Below are 19046 nucleotides of genomic sequence, written 5' to 3'. Positions count from 1 at the left end.
GGAAGGGCCAAGTACGGCACACTTTTTATTAATATGGTAAGGTGAGGCTTAAGACTAAGAATAGACTGCATAACAAAAGACTGAGCCTTTGTTATAGAGAGGTACGGTTTGTGACTACGCCTAGCCTACATAACAAAAGTGTGAAAAAAGTGAAAAACCTAAACCTGGTAAAACAAGACTGGCTGTCTATAAATAACCTGTAATAGTTGTCTGTCAAATAAGATGGTCCAAATTTTAATTTTACTTTTATTAATTTTAATTTTTTTACCTACGTGACTTTACCGAAAAAACCTAAGAATATGAATCCTTGCAGTCACGAAAGCTTCACATCTAGAATTAAGAGTGCTCTCCAAGTTGACAGCTGGATCTTCACCCCAGCTCCTTCACTGCATCCCCACCACAAGTCTGATCTGCCATGTGGTGCTTCCTATAGAGTGCATGTCAGGTTCGCACCTGCCAATGCCACTACCCCTCCTATACTATTAGGAAGCCACTGGGGAGCTATGCACTTTTACATCTAGATTGAAAACGAATTGTTGTCCTTCCCCCGTACCTCCGATTAGCACGGTTGGCTACGTACGGTGTGAAAGAAGTTCAACATACATAGGTTGGAACTCTCTTTATTATGAGCATCTTTATTGGTTTTTTGCTTAGGAAAACGATAGCGAAACTGAGGAAGATTCAGTCACGAGTGTCACTTGTGAGGAGGGATGAAAACTTGGAGGCGCAGGCCTGGTCGATCATCAAGTTTTGGCCCGTAGTGTGTCCATCACACCTCCTGAGAAGTAACACAGTGGTGGCTGTAGGAGGCAGTTCAGCAAGTAGGTCTTTCCGACAGACCTGTTCTTCACCTGAGGACGGCTGCTTGCGTTGTGGCCGAAACGTCGTGAGACTTGTATTTTATTATGTTTTATTTTTATGATTTTATTATTTCCCTTCTACGTGACTTTACCGAAAGAACCAAGAAGAGGTTTATATTTGATTAACGTGAACTGCACGGCAGTTTTCAGTGTTATCATCGCGCGCATGAATTTTCTCCAAGCACACCAGCGACCAGCGACCACGTGAAAACAATTATCCCAAAAGGAAATTAGCTCATCATCTCCAGTCTGAACCTCCTGAAAACTTCACAAGACCCGGCGAGACGTTTTTTTTGTGAGTAAACACATTCCTGCGGAGGGAGCTGGTAGGAACGTTGGGTTGCTCGGTCAATGGCCAGGGTCAATGGCGGCGTGGTGTATTCCGCAAATATGGCCGACTGTGAGGACGGGCACAAGCCGGCGTGAGTAGGTTAAACGTTGAGTTTTATAAGGGCACCACGGGGTGACCAGCCCCTCCCCACCCAGCCCCACCCCTCCCACCCCCCACCCAGCCCCACCCTCCTCACCCTCCCCTCCCCACCCAGCCCCTCCCCACCCTCCCCACCCAGCCCCTCCCCACCCTCCCCTCTCCACCCAGCCTCACCCCTCCCATTTTTGGATGCACGACGGATGGACAGAATAATCCCCTGTGGGCTGGTGTAACCAGGAGGTTCCTACCAGTATAATTATTTTGAGTATTAGCATACTTCCCGAGAGAACCTACAACACAGTGTAAGTCACAGTACCCATGACGTGGTAGTTGCGTAGGAAGACTGGTTTAATGTTCACACTTTTTCACGCGTCACCTCCACCCTCGACATCCCAGATGAATTCTACCTGTCTCTCGAGACACCTTGCCAGATTTAATTTGCGCGATACCATGTCGATGAGTAACAAATGTGTCATGGATTGCAGGTACAAAAAGAAAATTAATAAGAATAATTGTTATTGGACATGTAATGAGAAAACAAGATCCTGAATTTAATGTCCTGTCTGGGACAATTCTAGGCACATTACACATCATTTTAAGTTACTTAGGCAATTTGAACAATTGGATGTAACTGGGAGTATTGAATGCAAAGTTTGTGAGTAATATTGCGGATAGAGCTAAATCGAAGGAAGGCCATGATCACTGACATCTTTGAGAAAGGATATGGATCATAGAGAGAGAGATTCTTGAGACACCGAAGGAGGTTAATTAAGGAAATATTCTTCGGGAGAACACCAAGAGGAAGAAAAATAATGAAAACGTGAGAACAACATTGAATATAAAATTGCACTTCGGACCGGCCTATGGACAGAACGCTTCGGGAATGAATGAACCCAGGCACATTACAAACCAGATCTTATTTATGTGACAGGAACTTTTAACTTAAAACATATATAAATAATGAAAATTAGGACACCCAATAACCTTAACACAGTTATCTCTCTCTTGGCTGTCACGTTGAGTCGACATTGACTGCCCTGAAGGAGAACAAGTCATTGGTCAAAGTTTGTGTCTGCATGGGGCTAATCAGAACGGCGTATGCAGTGCAGATATGGCTCAACATAGAACATCTGACGCACATGCTTGCGTGGGTTATTTTCTTGTCATAAGTGATCGCACGTGCTTGTTCGGTGCATGTTTCTGAAGGCGGGGAGCATGAATATGGGAGTGTAGAAATGCAGTTCAACAATGTATTTTTTCTGCACGGCTCCACTGCTGCCCAATGTAGCACAAGCCCATAAGCCTGTAGGCTATAAGAAGCTGTTATGTATCGTGGTCACCCAATCCATGCGCTATCCAGGCTTAATACTGCTTAGCTTCTGGGATTTTATGAAATTGGGTCCATTGCAAGTGTTTTGGGATGGCAACAGTGGCAGCGATACGTAGAAAAAAAAAAAACAAGTCTCAATGTAAGCGTGAAGCTCATCTGTTTGACATGTAATACGAAGAAAAAAAAGTGTGATCGTGGATGATGATACCAGCACAAGGTGGCCTACACCTCAGCACATAATCATGTCACATGTTTTTTAATGGCCACCGTTTGACAGTAATTATTGACCGAAGAGGATATCAGCCAACGACGTATGGGAACACGTTAATCCGATTGTTGAACAAATCCAACCCGGCGTGTCGCCGTGCAGTGCCTTCCTGCATGCGTGAGTGGTGTGTTCGCCGTTGCGAATAATCGCCCGCCCGGTAAATAGGCACACCGGAGGAAGAGATGCTCTGGCGATACTTTGTGGTGTGGCATTGTCGCAGTCGGTTTGTCTCCTGCATTGTTGTTGGTGCACGTGCCCTGACGCGGAGTTCTGTCGCGGTTTTGTCTCGGCAGGTTGACTCTGTACCATGGAACCCCACGGGCCCTCCTGGTACCGGACTTTGCGGACCCCATTGAATGTAAGAGTTACCTATTCGTATGCTTCATATGAACAGGGTATACAAACAATTTGTATCACGGCTTTTGCCAACGGAGTAATGCTACGATGAGAAGGAAACCCGATTTTAATGCTGAGGTGGGTATTTGCCATGAACTATTTCGTGGTCTGCTTCACAGTGGCTATTAAAGATCCCGTGACACAATTCGCAAAGATAGGGCATTGTGTGCCGACGTTGCAGTCCAAATTTGCCAAAATTGAAAAATTCACCTGCAAATTACTCAATTTATACTTAGGAAGTCATCACCCCCTGCTGCATAAACCTGGCAGGAGTCATGGCAATTGATGAGACATTCCTGGGCAAACAAGCATAGTAATTATCATAACAATTACAAGACTTCTGTTAGCATTATAAGCTTTAGTATTACACAGCTCAGGTACTTTTGAAGTCGTTGCTGTTGTGTTTAGTAAGAGTAACTTATCTTACTGAACACGAGACTGCGTCTTCATAATCCGTAGAGAACACTTGTTTACGCTGACAAGTGAAAAACTAAATCTTTTCCTTAAAAATTTGTATTTAAAGCTTTCGTGACTGCAGGGATTCATATTTTTGGTTCTTTCGGTAAAGTCACGTAGAAGGGAAATAATAAAATAAAAAATATATAAAACAATAAAATTCTCACGACGTTTTGACTGCAACACAAGCAATCATCATCAGGTGCGAAATCCACAGCAAGAAAATATTTTTTTTCAAATGTTCTTGCTGTGGATTTCACACCTGATGATGATTGCTTGTGTTGCAGTCGAAACGTCGTGAGAATTTTATTGTTTTATATATTTTTTATTTTATTATTTCCCTTCTACATGACTTTACCGAAAGAACCCAGAATATAAATCTTTTCCGTTTAATTATCTGGGCGAGTTCCGTCGTTTCACTCCACGTGAGATCGTTGGTGGATATACATGGTCAAAGATTTAGTTTAATATGGGCTTCATAATTAGACCCTCTGGGTGGCCAAGACACCACCACGTTTTTGTGGTGTGACTGCAATAATTATTTAAACTTTAGGCTGTCACTGAATGACTGAAATGCATTCACACATTCATCGGTTCGCGTGTAAACGTTCAGACAGGCTTTCACGTTTCACACGGCACGAGCAGCGCATCCCTCCGCTCAAAGGCAAGAGGGCGATACAATCATAGCGTGTGATAACTGCTCCTCGTTAACATAATAGCTATTTAGCAGCACGCCTTTTGCGTTTTAGGATGCGAAGTGACCCGCGTAACGCAAGCTCCTGCATGGGAACAATCGTACTCTGCAACAATCGCAAGCTTTGGTTAATGTGATCCATGTAAGCCGCATTAATCTGTCTCCAAGCTGCACTGTTTACAAGCGGTGTGCGGCGATTAATTTACGGCTTGAAAGAGCGAGCGGGGTAGTTTGCAGCGTGTTGGGTGAGAATGGCACTATGTGGGTGTTTGTGCTGCACTCGTCTCGGTGGGGGGAGGACCGTGGAGGGCGGTTTCTGCACGTGCGAGTACACGTCTGTCGTGTGAGTGTGTGTGGGGAGCGGTAGTGTGTAGCGCGCTGCGCTACGAACCCAGCGACCCGAGTTCAATTTCCGCTCAAGGCCAACACCTGTAATTCTAGATTTGAAGCTTTCGTGACTGCAAGGATTCATGCTCTTAGTTTTTTCGGTAAAGTCACGTAGGTAAAAAATGAAATTAAAATTAATACAAATAATAAAATAATAAAAATCACGACGTTTCGGAGGCAACACAAGTCTCCGTCATCAGGTGGGACCGTCACAGCTAAATTTTCTCCGTCACACGGAGACTTGTGTTGCCTCCAAAACGTCGTGATTTTTATTATTTTATTATTTTTATTAATTTTAAGTTAATTTTTTTTTACCTACGTGACTGTACCGAAAAAACTAAGACTATGAACACCAGTAATGATTATCTGAACCGGTCCTGTGCCTCCCAGAGGTCGACTCGGCCTCAAATGAGTACCTGGTGCAGTGTGTAAACATCGCCACTGGGGAGACAAAGGCGGTCGGGCGTGGTGCTAGCCACCCCACCCCCCTTGTGCGCCGTGCCGGCCTTCACTAGTACTCCCTAACAGCACTTGCCCTGACAGTCGCTTGAGGCTATACAGGGGGGGGGATCTTTGTCTTTGTCGTGTATTGGCGTGGCCCTGTGTGTGGGTTGCCATGCCAGTGTGGGTGGAAAGGTGCTAAGGGGTGACGGAGGATGCGCAGGGATTTACGGCTGCCCTAGTAAAACGAAAGCACTGATTGAAACCACTCAGGCGGATTTTTATGTGTGCTTTCCTAGCAGACCTCACTGTGGGGCTCAGCCATTTATCTTGGCTTTAAAAAAAATCCATTTAGCTTTTCTCTAATTAGGAAACGGTGTGAAACATTGATTAGTGAACGCAAAATATAGGGGAATAAAAGTGACACTGTGGAAGAAAAATCTTAAGTTTTAGGGAATAAAAAAAATAGAATATATATGTTCATGCAGTTGCATTTTCATTATTTGATTTCTAATCTAATTCAGGCTGTAATGAGCTCTTTCAGGGCGTCCTTGATATTAATGCTCGTTGGGCTATTTGACATGCCTGCCCAGTCTCACTAGGCAGAGGAAGTAAATAATCAATCGTCTTTATGTACGCCAAAGTTTTTCTTCTTTACATTGTGACGTGGAGGCCGCGGCAATGTAGAATAGCGAGTGGAAGTTCAACATCTGGTGGAATTTCAAGTTATTTAATTGCATTTACAACGCGTCACCAATCAATAGCTTTTAAAAAAAAAATCGACATTCATGGATTATTTTCTCTCCCGACATGACGTTGGCTTGCACAATATTATTCGAGTGCAATCGGAAACATGTTAATAAAAAATGGGTATTATTAAATTAGTCAACGGCAAAGTGTACAAAATAAGCTACGCCCTGTTTCCTAGCGCAGTGGTGTCAAGTCTCTTAGTTTTGGAATTGAGAAACTTTTTTTTCCCACCAAACAGACCCCTGGCAGCTGTACTGCACATTGAATGTTCATAATTTTTTCGGTAAAGTCACGTAGGTTAAAAAGGAAAACAAATAAATTAAATCACGACGTTACGGAGGCAACACAAGCCTCCGTCTTCAGGTGGAACCGTCACAGCAAAAATGTACTGTAACAGGTGGCTTGTGAAATTCCTCTCCGTAGAGGGTATTAATTCTAGATTTGAAGCTTTCGTGACTGCAAGGATCCATACTCTTTGGTTACAGTAATTTTTGCTGTGAAGGTTCCACCTGAAGACGGAGGCTTGTGTTGCCTCCGTAACGTCGTGATTTAATTTATTTGTTTTCCTTTTTAACCTACTTGACTTTACCGAAACAACCAAAGATTATGGATCCTTGCAGTCACAAAGGCTTCAAATCTAGAATGTTCATAATTTGTTGTTACCGCACCGGCTGTTCGGACGTGATGAGGCATTCCTATACTTTTCCTTTACTTGTTAACTGCTGTAGGTTGCGCGCAAGTTTGAATGTCGCGTAATTACCGCAAATGACTTGTGTATTTGCGATCTCGCCGTGGAAAGCCTTAAATATTATAATGTTCTACGTGGGGGGGGGGTGGGGGAAGTGGTTCGCGTTGTGTTAGCGAGCATCGTGCGAAGAGATCAGAATTCGTCATCAAATTTGACGGTGCAGGTGTTTTACATTACGGAAGCCAAACGTGCGTGAAAGAGACTGCCTCGTATAATTTTCTTTAATTTGAAAACAGCTTGTATAAAAGATGTGTTTATGCGTTTTTTCACGTTGCATTTTTGATTTATGCCAATTGAATGTGTGTTTTTAAATCTTAATTAAAATTTTACTCTGTTAGAACTGTTAGAATAAAAATTCAGATGATGATGATTATAATTCTATCAAAACTCTGCGAAAATAAACACTGGGGGAAAAAATAAGCTCTTTAAAGAGATGGTAAGTACAAGACTAGCCACTATAAATTTACCACCATATGGTTGCGCCTACCATGGAATCAATTTGTTAAGAATAACAGCTTTAAAACAACCTCCTTCATCGTTTATCTTCTTGCCCGTTGGCAAATTAGGCCAATGTGTACTTTATCTATTTGTTCCTATCTTGTCCTTCTGGCTCTCTCCCAGCCATTCCAACCGAACTTTCTTTCATCTCTCCCTCCAGTCATCCTTTGCACTATTGCTCAAAGTCTTCCTCGCATTTCTCCTGCCATATGGGTTTCTTCTCGTGCTAGGTCCTTCCCGTGTGCCTTCGTGCATCATCGCTGTGACACCGTGTGGCCGATTCGTATCAGATATCTGCCTGATACAGGCAATACCCCGGTTTACACCCAGAATGCGTTCCTGAAAACCAGAACGTAAACTGAATCACTGAAATCGAAGCAAAGAGATGGGATTGTGGATTTTAACGTGTTACAGAACATACTTCTACTACTAGTAGGGAGTACCTACTAGTAGTCTCTCTCTCGTTCGTCCATCATAGTTGATGATGACCATGGCACGTTTGTCATTTTGTTGGGTTTTGATGAGTGCGCACATGGCTGAACAGGCCAATCCGAGCCCGGAATTCTCCGTGGCACACTGGACAGGTCAGGGAGGATGTAGAGCTCTGAGGTGCAGCCACACGGTCCTCCCTTGGTAGATTTGTGCTGCTGCCTCTTCAAGATAGCACAGGAGCTTCTCCTACTCTCACAGAGGACTGCACCGTCCTGTATTTTTCTTCTCCAGGCAGGTCGATCCTGAGCTAGGAGTTTCTAGCTTTTCAGGGCGAATTCAAAGCTCTTCAAGGAAGCTTTAAGGGTGTCCTTGTAGCGCTTTTTGGGGCCACCTTGCGCTCGCTTGCCATTCTTCAGCTGGCCAAAGAAGACTTGTTTTGGCAGTCTCCCTATTACTACTCCTAGTAGTAGTAGGTACGACTGCTAGAGATGGGACGGTGGATTGTAACGTGGTACAGGACCTACACAGAGGATGCTCAGTAACCCTTTGCGCATCTCTACTGTACAACCATCAGTGTGAAAAATAAGTGTATATTATTAACATATTGAGATATATTACCTTGTCAGTTATACTCTACGTATTATTAGGTGTTTTTATCATATTAAAAATACTTTACACTTGTATAAACAATAGTCATAAATACGGTATATGAGGGGGGGGGGGGATATGAATAGGGTACTTGTCCACATGATAGAGACTACTGTAGTGGTGAAACATTTGGGTCTGAATGTTCGTAAATCTCTAGTACGTCATGGTAAGGCACCGCAGTACGTAGAACGGGACCGCGTATCAATAAGTTGCTTACATTATAGCGAAAGTACGTACAACGGGAGGGCGTACATTGGGGTATTACTGTGTTCATTTAATTCGGCACGTTTTTAGACACGCAGTTGTGGCGTTTTAAACAAAAGTTATCATTTTCAATTGAGATTCAAGTCTAACACACGCACAGTGGAGTGTTGCAAAGTTATTTTTGGAAATTGATTATTCCTTCACTCGCCGCTAAATGGTAAACGCACGACGACGATGACCAGCGCGGTTGGCGACAGACGGACAACGTTTGACCGAAATTACCGCCGGATGGTCAAAATAATGATGATGGTTCCTTTGTTTTGTTCAAGTTGGGAGCGAGAGTAGGTTTGAGTGCCGCTTGAAAAACTGAACTTGATCTTGAAAATGCAACATAATCAGTGTGCCTCCCAAGAAGATTCCATACACATCGCCTACTGTGACGTAATCATCGGAAACACGAGCATTGGCAAAGGCAATGGGAGGAAAAGCTGAGAAGTGCGCAAAGAGACGCGGAGAGGTGCGTGTTTGGAATTGCTCTGTGAGACAATGAAGATGAACAGCAAGGGAAGTAAGAGAACATACGCAGGTTAGAGACGTAATATTGACCGTTAATAAAAGTGAGTGGGCTTGGGCATTACCAGAAGAGATGATGGCCAGCGGTCGAGACTAGTGATGGAGTGGGCAGCCAAAGGAGGGAATGAGCCAAATATGACATCCACCATGGATGTAGATGTACAGACATCCATAGAGACCCACAGACACACACAGATACCCACAAATGGAGCGAAGCTCGTACTCCTCAGATTTAGTGGGGGGAATAATTTATGAGTTCCCCCCCCCCCCCAGTAATTCTTCCCGTTTCCAGCCCTGGGAACGATTATGTTTTCTTCATTCTCTCGGCACTTGAACTGTAGCCACTTTGTATTGGTGTTTACTTTCAACCGCACCTGTAAAGCCTTCACCGTTCATGTCACTTGGCTTCTTCTGCATGCCTTTGCATGTGTACTTCAGAATCCGAGTCGGATGCATTCCCTCCCTGGTGAGTGGTGAATTGGGGTCACGGGTGTAAAGTTGGCAGCAAGCATTTGGATAAACGAGGTATTTCACAGAAAATGGGAGTATAACCCGAAGGACATTGCCTTTGTGAATCTTCAAAATATGTCATGATAATAAGAGGCATTTAAAATTCTGAATATAAAGGACTTTACAAAAATATATTAAAAGAAGCTGTTAATGAAGTGTCGTCTTTTGTTGCTTGTGTAATCGTGCTGCCGGCATATTTGCTTCATGCAGATGAGAAGCTTTATGTGCGAGAACATCAGAACAGCCAAACTCTGGCAACCCATTGAGAATTCTAATAGCTCTGACCTTTTTTCTTCTTGGTTCTTTCGGTAAAGTCTATTGTTTATTATTTCCCTTCTACGTGACTTTACCGAAAGGACCAAGAAGATGAATCCCTGCGGTCACGAAAGCTTTAAATCGAAAGCTCTGACCTTGTTACACTTCTCAAGTATACCTGTAAAGGATGATTTTATATTGGCAAATTTATTTTCTTTTTTTTTACCCCTCTCAATTCTATTCAAAGCATGCTATCGGCATCGTCACGTCATGAGACTTGGACGTTTACATTCGGAACTCTTTACACATGCAGTGCACCATCTGGTGTCAGAGAAAACACCCTCAGAAGATGACATTGGTGAACGTGCTGAGACCACCAACTCATTGCACTTGAGAACGCGTTTTTTTCTCACAGGTGGCTGTCCAGATTTGAAGCCAAAATCTCAGGGGTGCCAGGCTCAGTGCCCCCTGACTTTAGGGGTCCTCCTGAGCCTCCTGGCCACCTCAACCTGCAAAAATATATATTTATTTGTCATTCTTAATGGGGAGCCGTAGTATTTTTAACACGACACACAGAGCTCTTCTTCTTTATCATCCAAATGGTGAAGTAAAAAAAAACTCCAGGCCCTCCAATCCCTGCCTCTCTCTCATCTCTTGGCTTTTCTGTTTTTTTTTGCATTGACTTTTCAATTTAAGACCTTATAAAAGCTAATGTTCCGATCAATCCATCGCCGGCCAGTTGAGGGAGGCTCGGGCAAGGTTTGCATTGCAGGACATCATTGATCAGCGTTGGAGCGCGCTTTTGTTTTCAAAGTGAAGTCAATTTGGAAACAAAAGAAGAACTGCAATGGGAGGAGACCCGAGATAATTCTGCTAGTCTCGTCGCGCTGGTGAAGGCCACGTGAGTAATCTTTTTTCTCTCGTGATGTATGAAACCTTTACCGTATAAATTGACTGCCTCCTTAGCATTCACTTTGATGGCTTTGTTAGGGAGAAGAGTCTCAAAAAAATGATGTGAATCGGTTGTCTCTGAGGCCTGATGTCCAATGTCAGAGGAGCAAGTCAACGCCACAGTGGGTCCCTGATTTACATCTGAGCATATCTGGCAACCCATATGGTTTACTCGTATTCTTGTGCAGGGAAATTTAGTTTCAGGTCCATACGGCGTACAGCCGTTTCAATACGGGAAAACATTTCTTCGTCTATTTGTGTTTCTCGCTTGTGATGGGACTTTTTAGGATGAACGTTGAGATTCATAAGGGCACGGTGTGGCCAATAAGGTCTGAATTGGTCTGTAATAAGGTAGGCACTGATAAGGGGTTGACAGGTATGTGTGAGTAGCCGCTCGTTGTTTAACCAGCTTCTCAGCCTTTTAATATGAAAATTGCTCTGTGACTTTTATACCGTGGTAAAATTCACTTTGTCACGGAAATTAACGTCCATTCATAATAAACAGTAGAAGCATTAACTGCCGTGGGAAAATGATTGATTATTTTTTTTATTCAGCATATAATTTTTCCCATTACTCTTTGGGGATTTGCGGATAATGGGAATCGTTTTTGGATCCACTGCTTGCGACGGATAGGTCTTGCCGAAAGGAGGATGACGGTCAAGAGGTTTAACTCATTAAATGATCCAATTTAATTTTTTTTATCTGTGTCAATTAGATTCAGCTTGTAGGAATCATTTCTACCATTCCTGTCTTGAAGCCGTTATATTTGTCATTCAAACAATGTTTTTTTTAATATCTATTCAAGTTCATGTATTAGATATAGCCCTGTGAGCCATTCGGCTCTTGAATCGGGTGCAACCGCAACAAACAAAAAACAAAAACATGAACAAGAAAACATCTTAAAGTGAATATGTGACTAAGAGCAAACAGAAAATCCAAGAAAAGACAGCAGAATATTGCAGAAAAAACACTGTACAGAAAAAACATTGATGCTTGGATATGAGATGTATAGTTGCATTAACTGTATCAACCAAGAGGTAGTATTGTGAATTGAAATAATATCTGTTTCATTTTGTTTTTGACATATTTGATGTGTCAAAAATATTGCTTAACAAAATCTCATGAATTGAGTATAATTGTATTTTTGTAGTAAATGCAGGATTGCTGTGTGCTGCCACATTCTTGTGATTCAATTACTCAGAGGTGAGGTTAGCGAATCATGGAGAGATGGAGTACGTGTCATGGTTCAAATTTTATAAATTTGAAAAATTACCCGCACATTACTCAAGTGCAATTCTACAAAGCAAATCATCACCCCCCTCTATCAAAAAAACCTGGCAGGACCCTCCTGAAAAAGGATCATTCAAATCGGTGAGGCTTCCCTGGGTAAAATAGCACGTAAAAACACTTACCGAAACTACATTGCAACGAGGTGTTTGTAGGAAACAGTGGAGAAACTACTTTACTATTATTTTTCTTTTACCAAGTAAGGCCCACTGAGCTCCATACATGTCTTCTTCAGAAGTGACCTGACCATCACAAATGGTAGCTTAACTTAGTCGATTATCGTGTGGAAATGTATTGCAGCCAAATACTCTCAGTGCATGTTGATTGTAAATGTGGAGGGAAAAACCGGACGACCCGGAGAAGAATCCACATGACAACAGCGAGATAGAGAGAACATGCAAACTCAAAATATATTGTAGGTGTCAGGGTCGGGATTTAACCCACGACCCTCCTGCATACCAGGCGAGGCATTTCGCATGTCACTACCGTAGCGAGAAGTAGGTTGGTGTCCAACCAGTCCCTGTGGTGTTTCAGTGTGTTCTTCTTATATGTGCAATGGTCTTTCGGACTTTTACAAGGGGCAACGATTGAGGGCATTTTGAGTGCCCAGAGAAAACCCACACCTACGACTGGAGATGTTGAAACAAAAACTACAAACGGATGGCATCAGCTACCTATTTTTGCGCTGCTGCCCCCCCTCCCCCCCCCCTAAATGCACCACCTCGTTAACTTTGAACTTTGCCTTTAAATCCGTGGATCCCAACCATATAGCAATATCAGAGTCATCATACTGCTATTGATTTGTTGGAAGAGATTTGTCCGTCGTCATCATCATCATATTACTATTGATTTGTTGAAAGATGTTTGTCCATCATCATCATCATGATCATATTACTATCGATTTGTTGAAAGATGTTCAGCCGTAATCCTGCTTATGAAAGCTGGAAAGCAACAAAAAAAAATAGTAGCACGAGCATGCGCAATGAACCAAAGATCATCGCAGAAAAAATATCCCATTTCCAAAAAACTAGTCACGTTTGTTTGAGAGGGCATCATCTGAGTGGGCGCAAGTTGAATGGAGAGAGCCAACAGTCGAGTGCGCAGCATTTCACTGCCATCCGCAATTCGCAAAAGCAACAGACTGAGTGTATACCAAGAGCGTGTGCGCAACGGTGTGCGTTTGGCCAAGGGAAAGGGTGGGCAATCGCGTGCCATTCATCATCCGTCCACTGGTGAACGGATGACAACTACGGACACGGTTGCAGTAGTAAGAGTACCCGTACGTAATTGAAGCTCGCGTGCATATACTGTACGTGTGTGTAACTACTTTTATTTGTTGATGGAAAACCATTGGAGGGTGGATCGGTGGCACAGTCGTTAGCGCACTGCGATGTGGGCCTGTGGATTTTAAGTTCGTTCCTCAGGCATCGCTAACATCAGCGATGGCTGATATCGAAAACCAATACTGGGCTCCCTGCCGCTTCACCAACCTGCGCCGAGCAGCATGGTGCTGTTAGCCCAAACAACCCCCAAGGCTGTCAGCCTGTGGAGGCCATCATTCAGCAGGGGATTGAGGAAGGGGCTGTACATTGCCATTAAAAACTATCCCATAAATGCTGTACTACGCGACATTTCGGAGTGGGTTGGCGGGAAGGATACAGAGCGCATCGGCGACCACCTATGAAAACCATAAGTACTAAAATATATTATTGTTTACGTTCTGTATGATGTTGCACTTTGCATATCGGTTTCAGTGTGTGTGCGTGGTGACTTGTTATCTCATTTAATATTTATAAGCACCTAAGTAAAGGCGCTTTTTTGCACAGTTAAAAGCGGCAACAAAAATCGAACTATTTAGATGGCAAGGCCGGGCCAGGGCTGAGGAATGAGTGACCGTGAAAGAGGAACAGGTGGGGTTCACGAAGGGGCTACAGGGGAGGGACGGAACAGAGTGGAGGGGCGAGGGGAGTTAAAGAAGAAGAGAATTGGCAATGGAGAAGGAGTGATGAGGTTTTCAGAGAGGGACCATCAGTGGTTAATGAAGGGGACTGCTTCACGTGAAGGGGAAGATTATTTTAGTAGGAAGGGTGGGTGCAAGGGGGGGGGGAGAACGATCGAAAACGAGATGGGACAGAGAGAGACTTTTGGGTGGCTTTGGGGACCTAATCCTCCGAATCAAAGTACTGAGCCAGCACTTCTTCTATCGGGGGTTTGGAGCCCCCATGCGAGACGGGCGTAAAATTATGACGTCTGCCCATAGTTGGAAGGCTTCACATAAGCAGCCTTGGATTTGCCAGTGTTAGGTGTTATAAGCAGGTCTTCAGTTGAAAAACGGCAGTACATAAATAATGTACGACGATGCACAAGTGCAAGGCGATCACCATAACCGTTCTCTCCTGGGAAGCTGCAAGGATTTCACATTATCATCATAACATATGGTGGAGGACGAACAGCTAAAACGACGGCTATCACCTTCCAATTTTTTAATCAAATCACCGCCATGCAGAAATTGATAACGGAAATGTATTTCCTGGGGGTGGAGTTTAATGTTTGCGCCACAAAGTAGGGGCCGGCTTTAGACTACTCCGAATATATATTGGCCACACTTGGCCGGCTTGTACCTCTGTGCAGAAATACTGTGGTGGTGGGCTGGGCTCACACCCAGAAATTAAATTTCAATTAAATGGGATCGAGTCCGTCATCGCAGTCCATTGATATGTTCGTCCTGCCATGAGCAGAGGTGCCACGTGGGGAGAGGGCATCGCAGCCGAGTCACGAACACTTCATTCCCGGACTCCGCCCTACCTTCTAAAATACGAGGTGTGTGTGTGTATACTCGCGTATGTTAAACTAAAGTGAACTACCTTTATTTTACAAGGTAAGGCCCCACTGAGCTACATAGCTCTTTTTCAGAAGCGACCTAGCCACAAATTACAGCCCAATGAGGCGGCTTATCATTAGGAAATGTATAGCAGTAGCCAAATACTCTGAAAGCACGTTACTAAATGTGGAGGGAAAAACCGGAGGACCCGGAGAAAAATCCACACGACCACGGGGAGAACATCCTCCAAATATACAGCTGGCGGCATCAGGATAGAGATCGAACCCATGACCTCCTGTGTACAGCCCTGTTGTCAGTCCACCGCAGGATGAGGGCATCCCCATGCTTTGCAGGACGTCGAGGTTCATTGACCGTGCCTTAACTGCGCTGCTCAGTGCTGGTTGGTGAAAGCGGGGAGCATAGTCGTTCGTGAATATAATAAGTTCAGTACAATAATGTATTTTGCTATACAGGAGTCCTTCGGTTAAGAGTGACATCGATTTCATGTTTTTTTGGTTAATGTTTCGCCTCCCATAGGACCCTATGGTTTCGACTAAAGTTAACATTTTGACGAACGACATGTTCACGTTTTTTCACGCGGGCGCCAATTTAGGCCAATCCTAGTGCTCCTAAGTGGGGCTGAGCCATGCCCTCAGCCAATCGGCGATGCCCATTTATGAGCGTTTAGACCTCGGCTGGCGTTGTTTACATTGCGTTTTCTGTTTTGGCAGTGGAAACAGCTCTCTTGCAGACTCAGTGATTTCCCATTTAACAGTTCTCTCGGTGAACACTAGTTTTTGGTGGAACGGATTAAAAAATGTTAACCAGGGGTCAACTGATAATAGGGTTTTCCCATTTATGGCAATGAAACAGGTGTTAAGATGGTAAAACACCAAACTGAAACCTTTGCAAGGAATCATGTCTACATTAACCACATATACTTGTGAACATACAAACACAAAAACATGCTCTGACCACTATGTGCATTGTCTTACCTTCGTGCTGTTCGCCTTTTGGCGTCCGCTGGTCTAACACTGTTTGAGACTAGGCTCTAAAGAAAGCTGTCTGTGGTGTGGACCAATCGTATACTACCAGAGCATAGTTTTTTTTGTTTGCATGTTCACCACAAGTATATGTGGCTAATGCAGACATGATTCCTCGCAAAGGTTTCAGTTTGGTGTTTTAACATCTTTACACAACTGTTTTATTGCCAGAAAGGGGAAAACCCCATTATCATAATTTAATACTGGCAAAGGAGGTCTCGGGGCAACTGCATTGCCCTCAGCTGACCACCACGTGGGCCTGCAGCAGCCTATAATTAACAAGTTGTACATGGTGGTTGCCCATCTAAGCGCTAACCAGACTCAATGCAGATTAGCTTCCCTATATATATATATTTTTAAATGCGATACTTAAAATTATCAGTCGTTTATCCATTCGATACACTATGTAGTGTGATTGCTTTCGGTGAGGTCATGCGAGTGCAGAGGGTCCAGGAGGGAGTGCGGATAATAACTTAGGAATGTTTGGGGACTTTTTTTGGTGGCCAGTGGGTAAAGCAGTCAAGCACTGAGGTCTCGGGGAGTCGGTGATCTACCAACACTAGACCCGCTATATTTCTCTGGCAACAGCAGTGGTTAAGAAAATCGTTAGTACGGTGCTATTTGCGGCATGCAAATTGTGTTTACGTTTCAAACCTCCCCCCCCTCGCCCCCGTAACTGGTAACATTGCTCCCTCGATCATCAACGCAGGTCTTGCGCAGGAAAGAACAAAGATTCCACAATTAACATCCGTCTTGTATTCCGTGCACGGCATGGAGTACTATGCCCAAGGTCATGGCCGGCAATTGTATTTAGATTTAGAACCCTGAGAAACCTCCAGTATGGATGACTTCTCCAGCAGGGCCTTGACAGCAGAGAGACGCCTTACCTGCGCTTAACAATGCGATCGTACATCTTGTGCATGATGCCTCTTGCGTTGGCTGGAACAGCGTGAAACGACCTCCCGTGTTAAATGGAGACCCACTGAGCTGCGGCGTGCGCTGCTGTTTAAATGCGGCTCGCTGTTGTTGCGCTCCTTGCAGGCGGGCTGGTCTGACTTTGGAGTTAATTTAACGGCATAATTGCCCTCCAGCCCAAAGCCCTGAACCTCACTCACAACAGTGGGTGTTACAAACCGCCGTTGCTTTGCTTGTGAAATCGGTTTAACCCTTACACAGCGAGCCAAGCATCCCTGTTTGTATGTATTTTGAACTTCTTTCGCACCAAACGTAGCCAACCGTGCTTAATCGGAGGTTTCGGGGGAAGGCCAACGAAACACAAAAAGCAGTTCTAAAGAATTGAGTTTTCAATCGAGAATGCTCCTTCCACACTAGCAACACGTGTGGAAAATGTCATGATTAGGTGTGATCGCTCAACTGCTGGATGAAGGCCTTTCACTAGCCGCCGCCATCCCTCATGGTCCAGCGATGTATCCATCCACTTAGCACGTGTGCACGAGCTGATTTAATCTTTCCATATCCGCAGTGAAAGCCCTCTCTGGCGTGTTACCCTCCTTAGGCTCCCACTCCCTCGTTAGTCTCAATTAGACGGCAATTATGTAATTGGTGACAAAAATTTAATTCATTTAAAGACGCACAAAATATACGGTTGTGTTTTGTAAACATTGTTTACTACTGTTGTTTGAAAGGCGTTTTATTTTTAAATGCCACACTCGTGCGGCTTGTTTACAAGGGCCCTCCCTCCATGCCTATCGCTCCTTTTTGTGTGCCATGGAATGCATTGCCGCTTGCTAATTCGGCCATGACACATGGCTGTCGGGGTGTCAAATTGGAGGCCCGTGACGACGGCACGTGAATATCAGCGGGCGGAGATGACATTTAACCGGGATAAACCCGCCATCCTACACGTGTCTGCTAGCGCGCGCACGGAGAGCAACGAACACCGAACAGCGCGACCCCGGGCGGCTCCGGTCATGTTCGGCTCGGATGATTTAATAAGGAAATTTGGCGAAATTACGCCCAATTACGAATACAGTTTGGATTGATGTGACGTGTAAAACGCGAACGCATTTCGAGATGCTGTATGGGATGCATAAAATAACATAAAATATAACAATTGTTCTCCCCCCGCGAGAATAACAAAGCGAGGATGAGAAATCGTGCACGTGCGTGGATATTCGGTAATTCTTTCATCAGCCTTCAGACTTATTTAATCAGCAGTAGTAATTGTACCTTGTGAGCTGGCACAACTAGATAATGATTTCATGGATAGGTGAGAGGTGAATAGTGCCTATGGAATGTGACGTCCTTGGCCGAAAAAGGCTGATCCGTTTTGCCAATAGGGCAATTTGATTAAATTGGAATGGGAAATGAAGCCCATATGAAACCCAACAAAACAAGAGTGTCTTCATGTTCTTTGGCACCTGAGTGCAGTAGAATATGAATTAACACGCATTTAAATATCCAAATGTGAATCTACAACCCATTAATTGATGTTGTGAATTCGACAGCAGCTGTAAATGTTTGTTTAGAAAGACATTTAAATAACTGCCGTTCGCCCCGGTAAATAAAATATTTTTTTTATCCTGCAGCCTGATATATTTTGTTCTAATTATGGAAGTCAATGGCTTATTCTAATTTTCTACCCCATTGACATCCCCATTCACGTGCTTAAGAAGGGCCGTTTCTTGAAACGTCACCTCTCGTATACTTTTCCCAATGTGCTTTTCTGTTTTAAGGCAGTGTCATTAACGAACGTGTCTAGTGGGCGCTTGTGCGCAACTGCCAAACATTGCAGCGTCACCAAAAATAATTGGCTTATCAGCATTGCTGACTTTTTTTTTAATCGGGATAAAGGCTAGCACGGGTCCTCCCCCCCCCCCTTGCCTATCCGTGACGATCAAGGAAACGTGCTCACACATTCCCGTGGGATCCCTTCATTTGCATCTGCGGCGTCGTTAATGAGCAGTCGAACGTGTAAAGGTTGTGGCTTGCGCACAGCGTTAAACGCCCAAGTGGAAGCGGTTTGGGAGAAGCTCGTTGATTCTTGCCATGTAACCTACGTTGCAACAATTTATAGGCAAAGGTGCCATTGTTGTTATCTTA

The 19046-nt window shown here is 44.0% G+C and overlaps 1 protein-coding gene across 6 annotated transcripts in view; it reads left to right on the top strand.

Annotated features, from left to right (window-relative positions):
* Positions 1-19046, top strand: part of NPHP4 (nephrocystin 4) — a 285849-nt gene that overhangs the window by 52854 nt on the left and 213949 nt on the right. For all 6 annotated transcript variants that reach the window (XM_078873295.1, XM_078873294.1, XM_078873296.1 and 3 more), the window contains one exon: positions 3182-3246. In XM_078873295.1, the coding sequence (XP_078729421.1) occupies positions 3182-3246 (65 nt within the window). The remainder of the gene's footprint in view (positions 1-3181; positions 3247-19046) is intronic.

Source organism: Lampetra fluviatilis, chromosome 36, assembly GCF_964198595.1.
Source record: "Lampetra fluviatilis chromosome 36, kcLamFluv1.1, whole genome shotgun sequence".
Taxonomy (NCBI): domain Eukaryota; kingdom Metazoa; phylum Chordata; class Hyperoartia; order Petromyzontiformes; family Petromyzontidae; genus Lampetra; species Lampetra fluviatilis.
The sequence above is the reverse complement of the archived record's forward strand: the minus strand, read 5'-3'. Positions and strand labels throughout refer to the sequence as shown.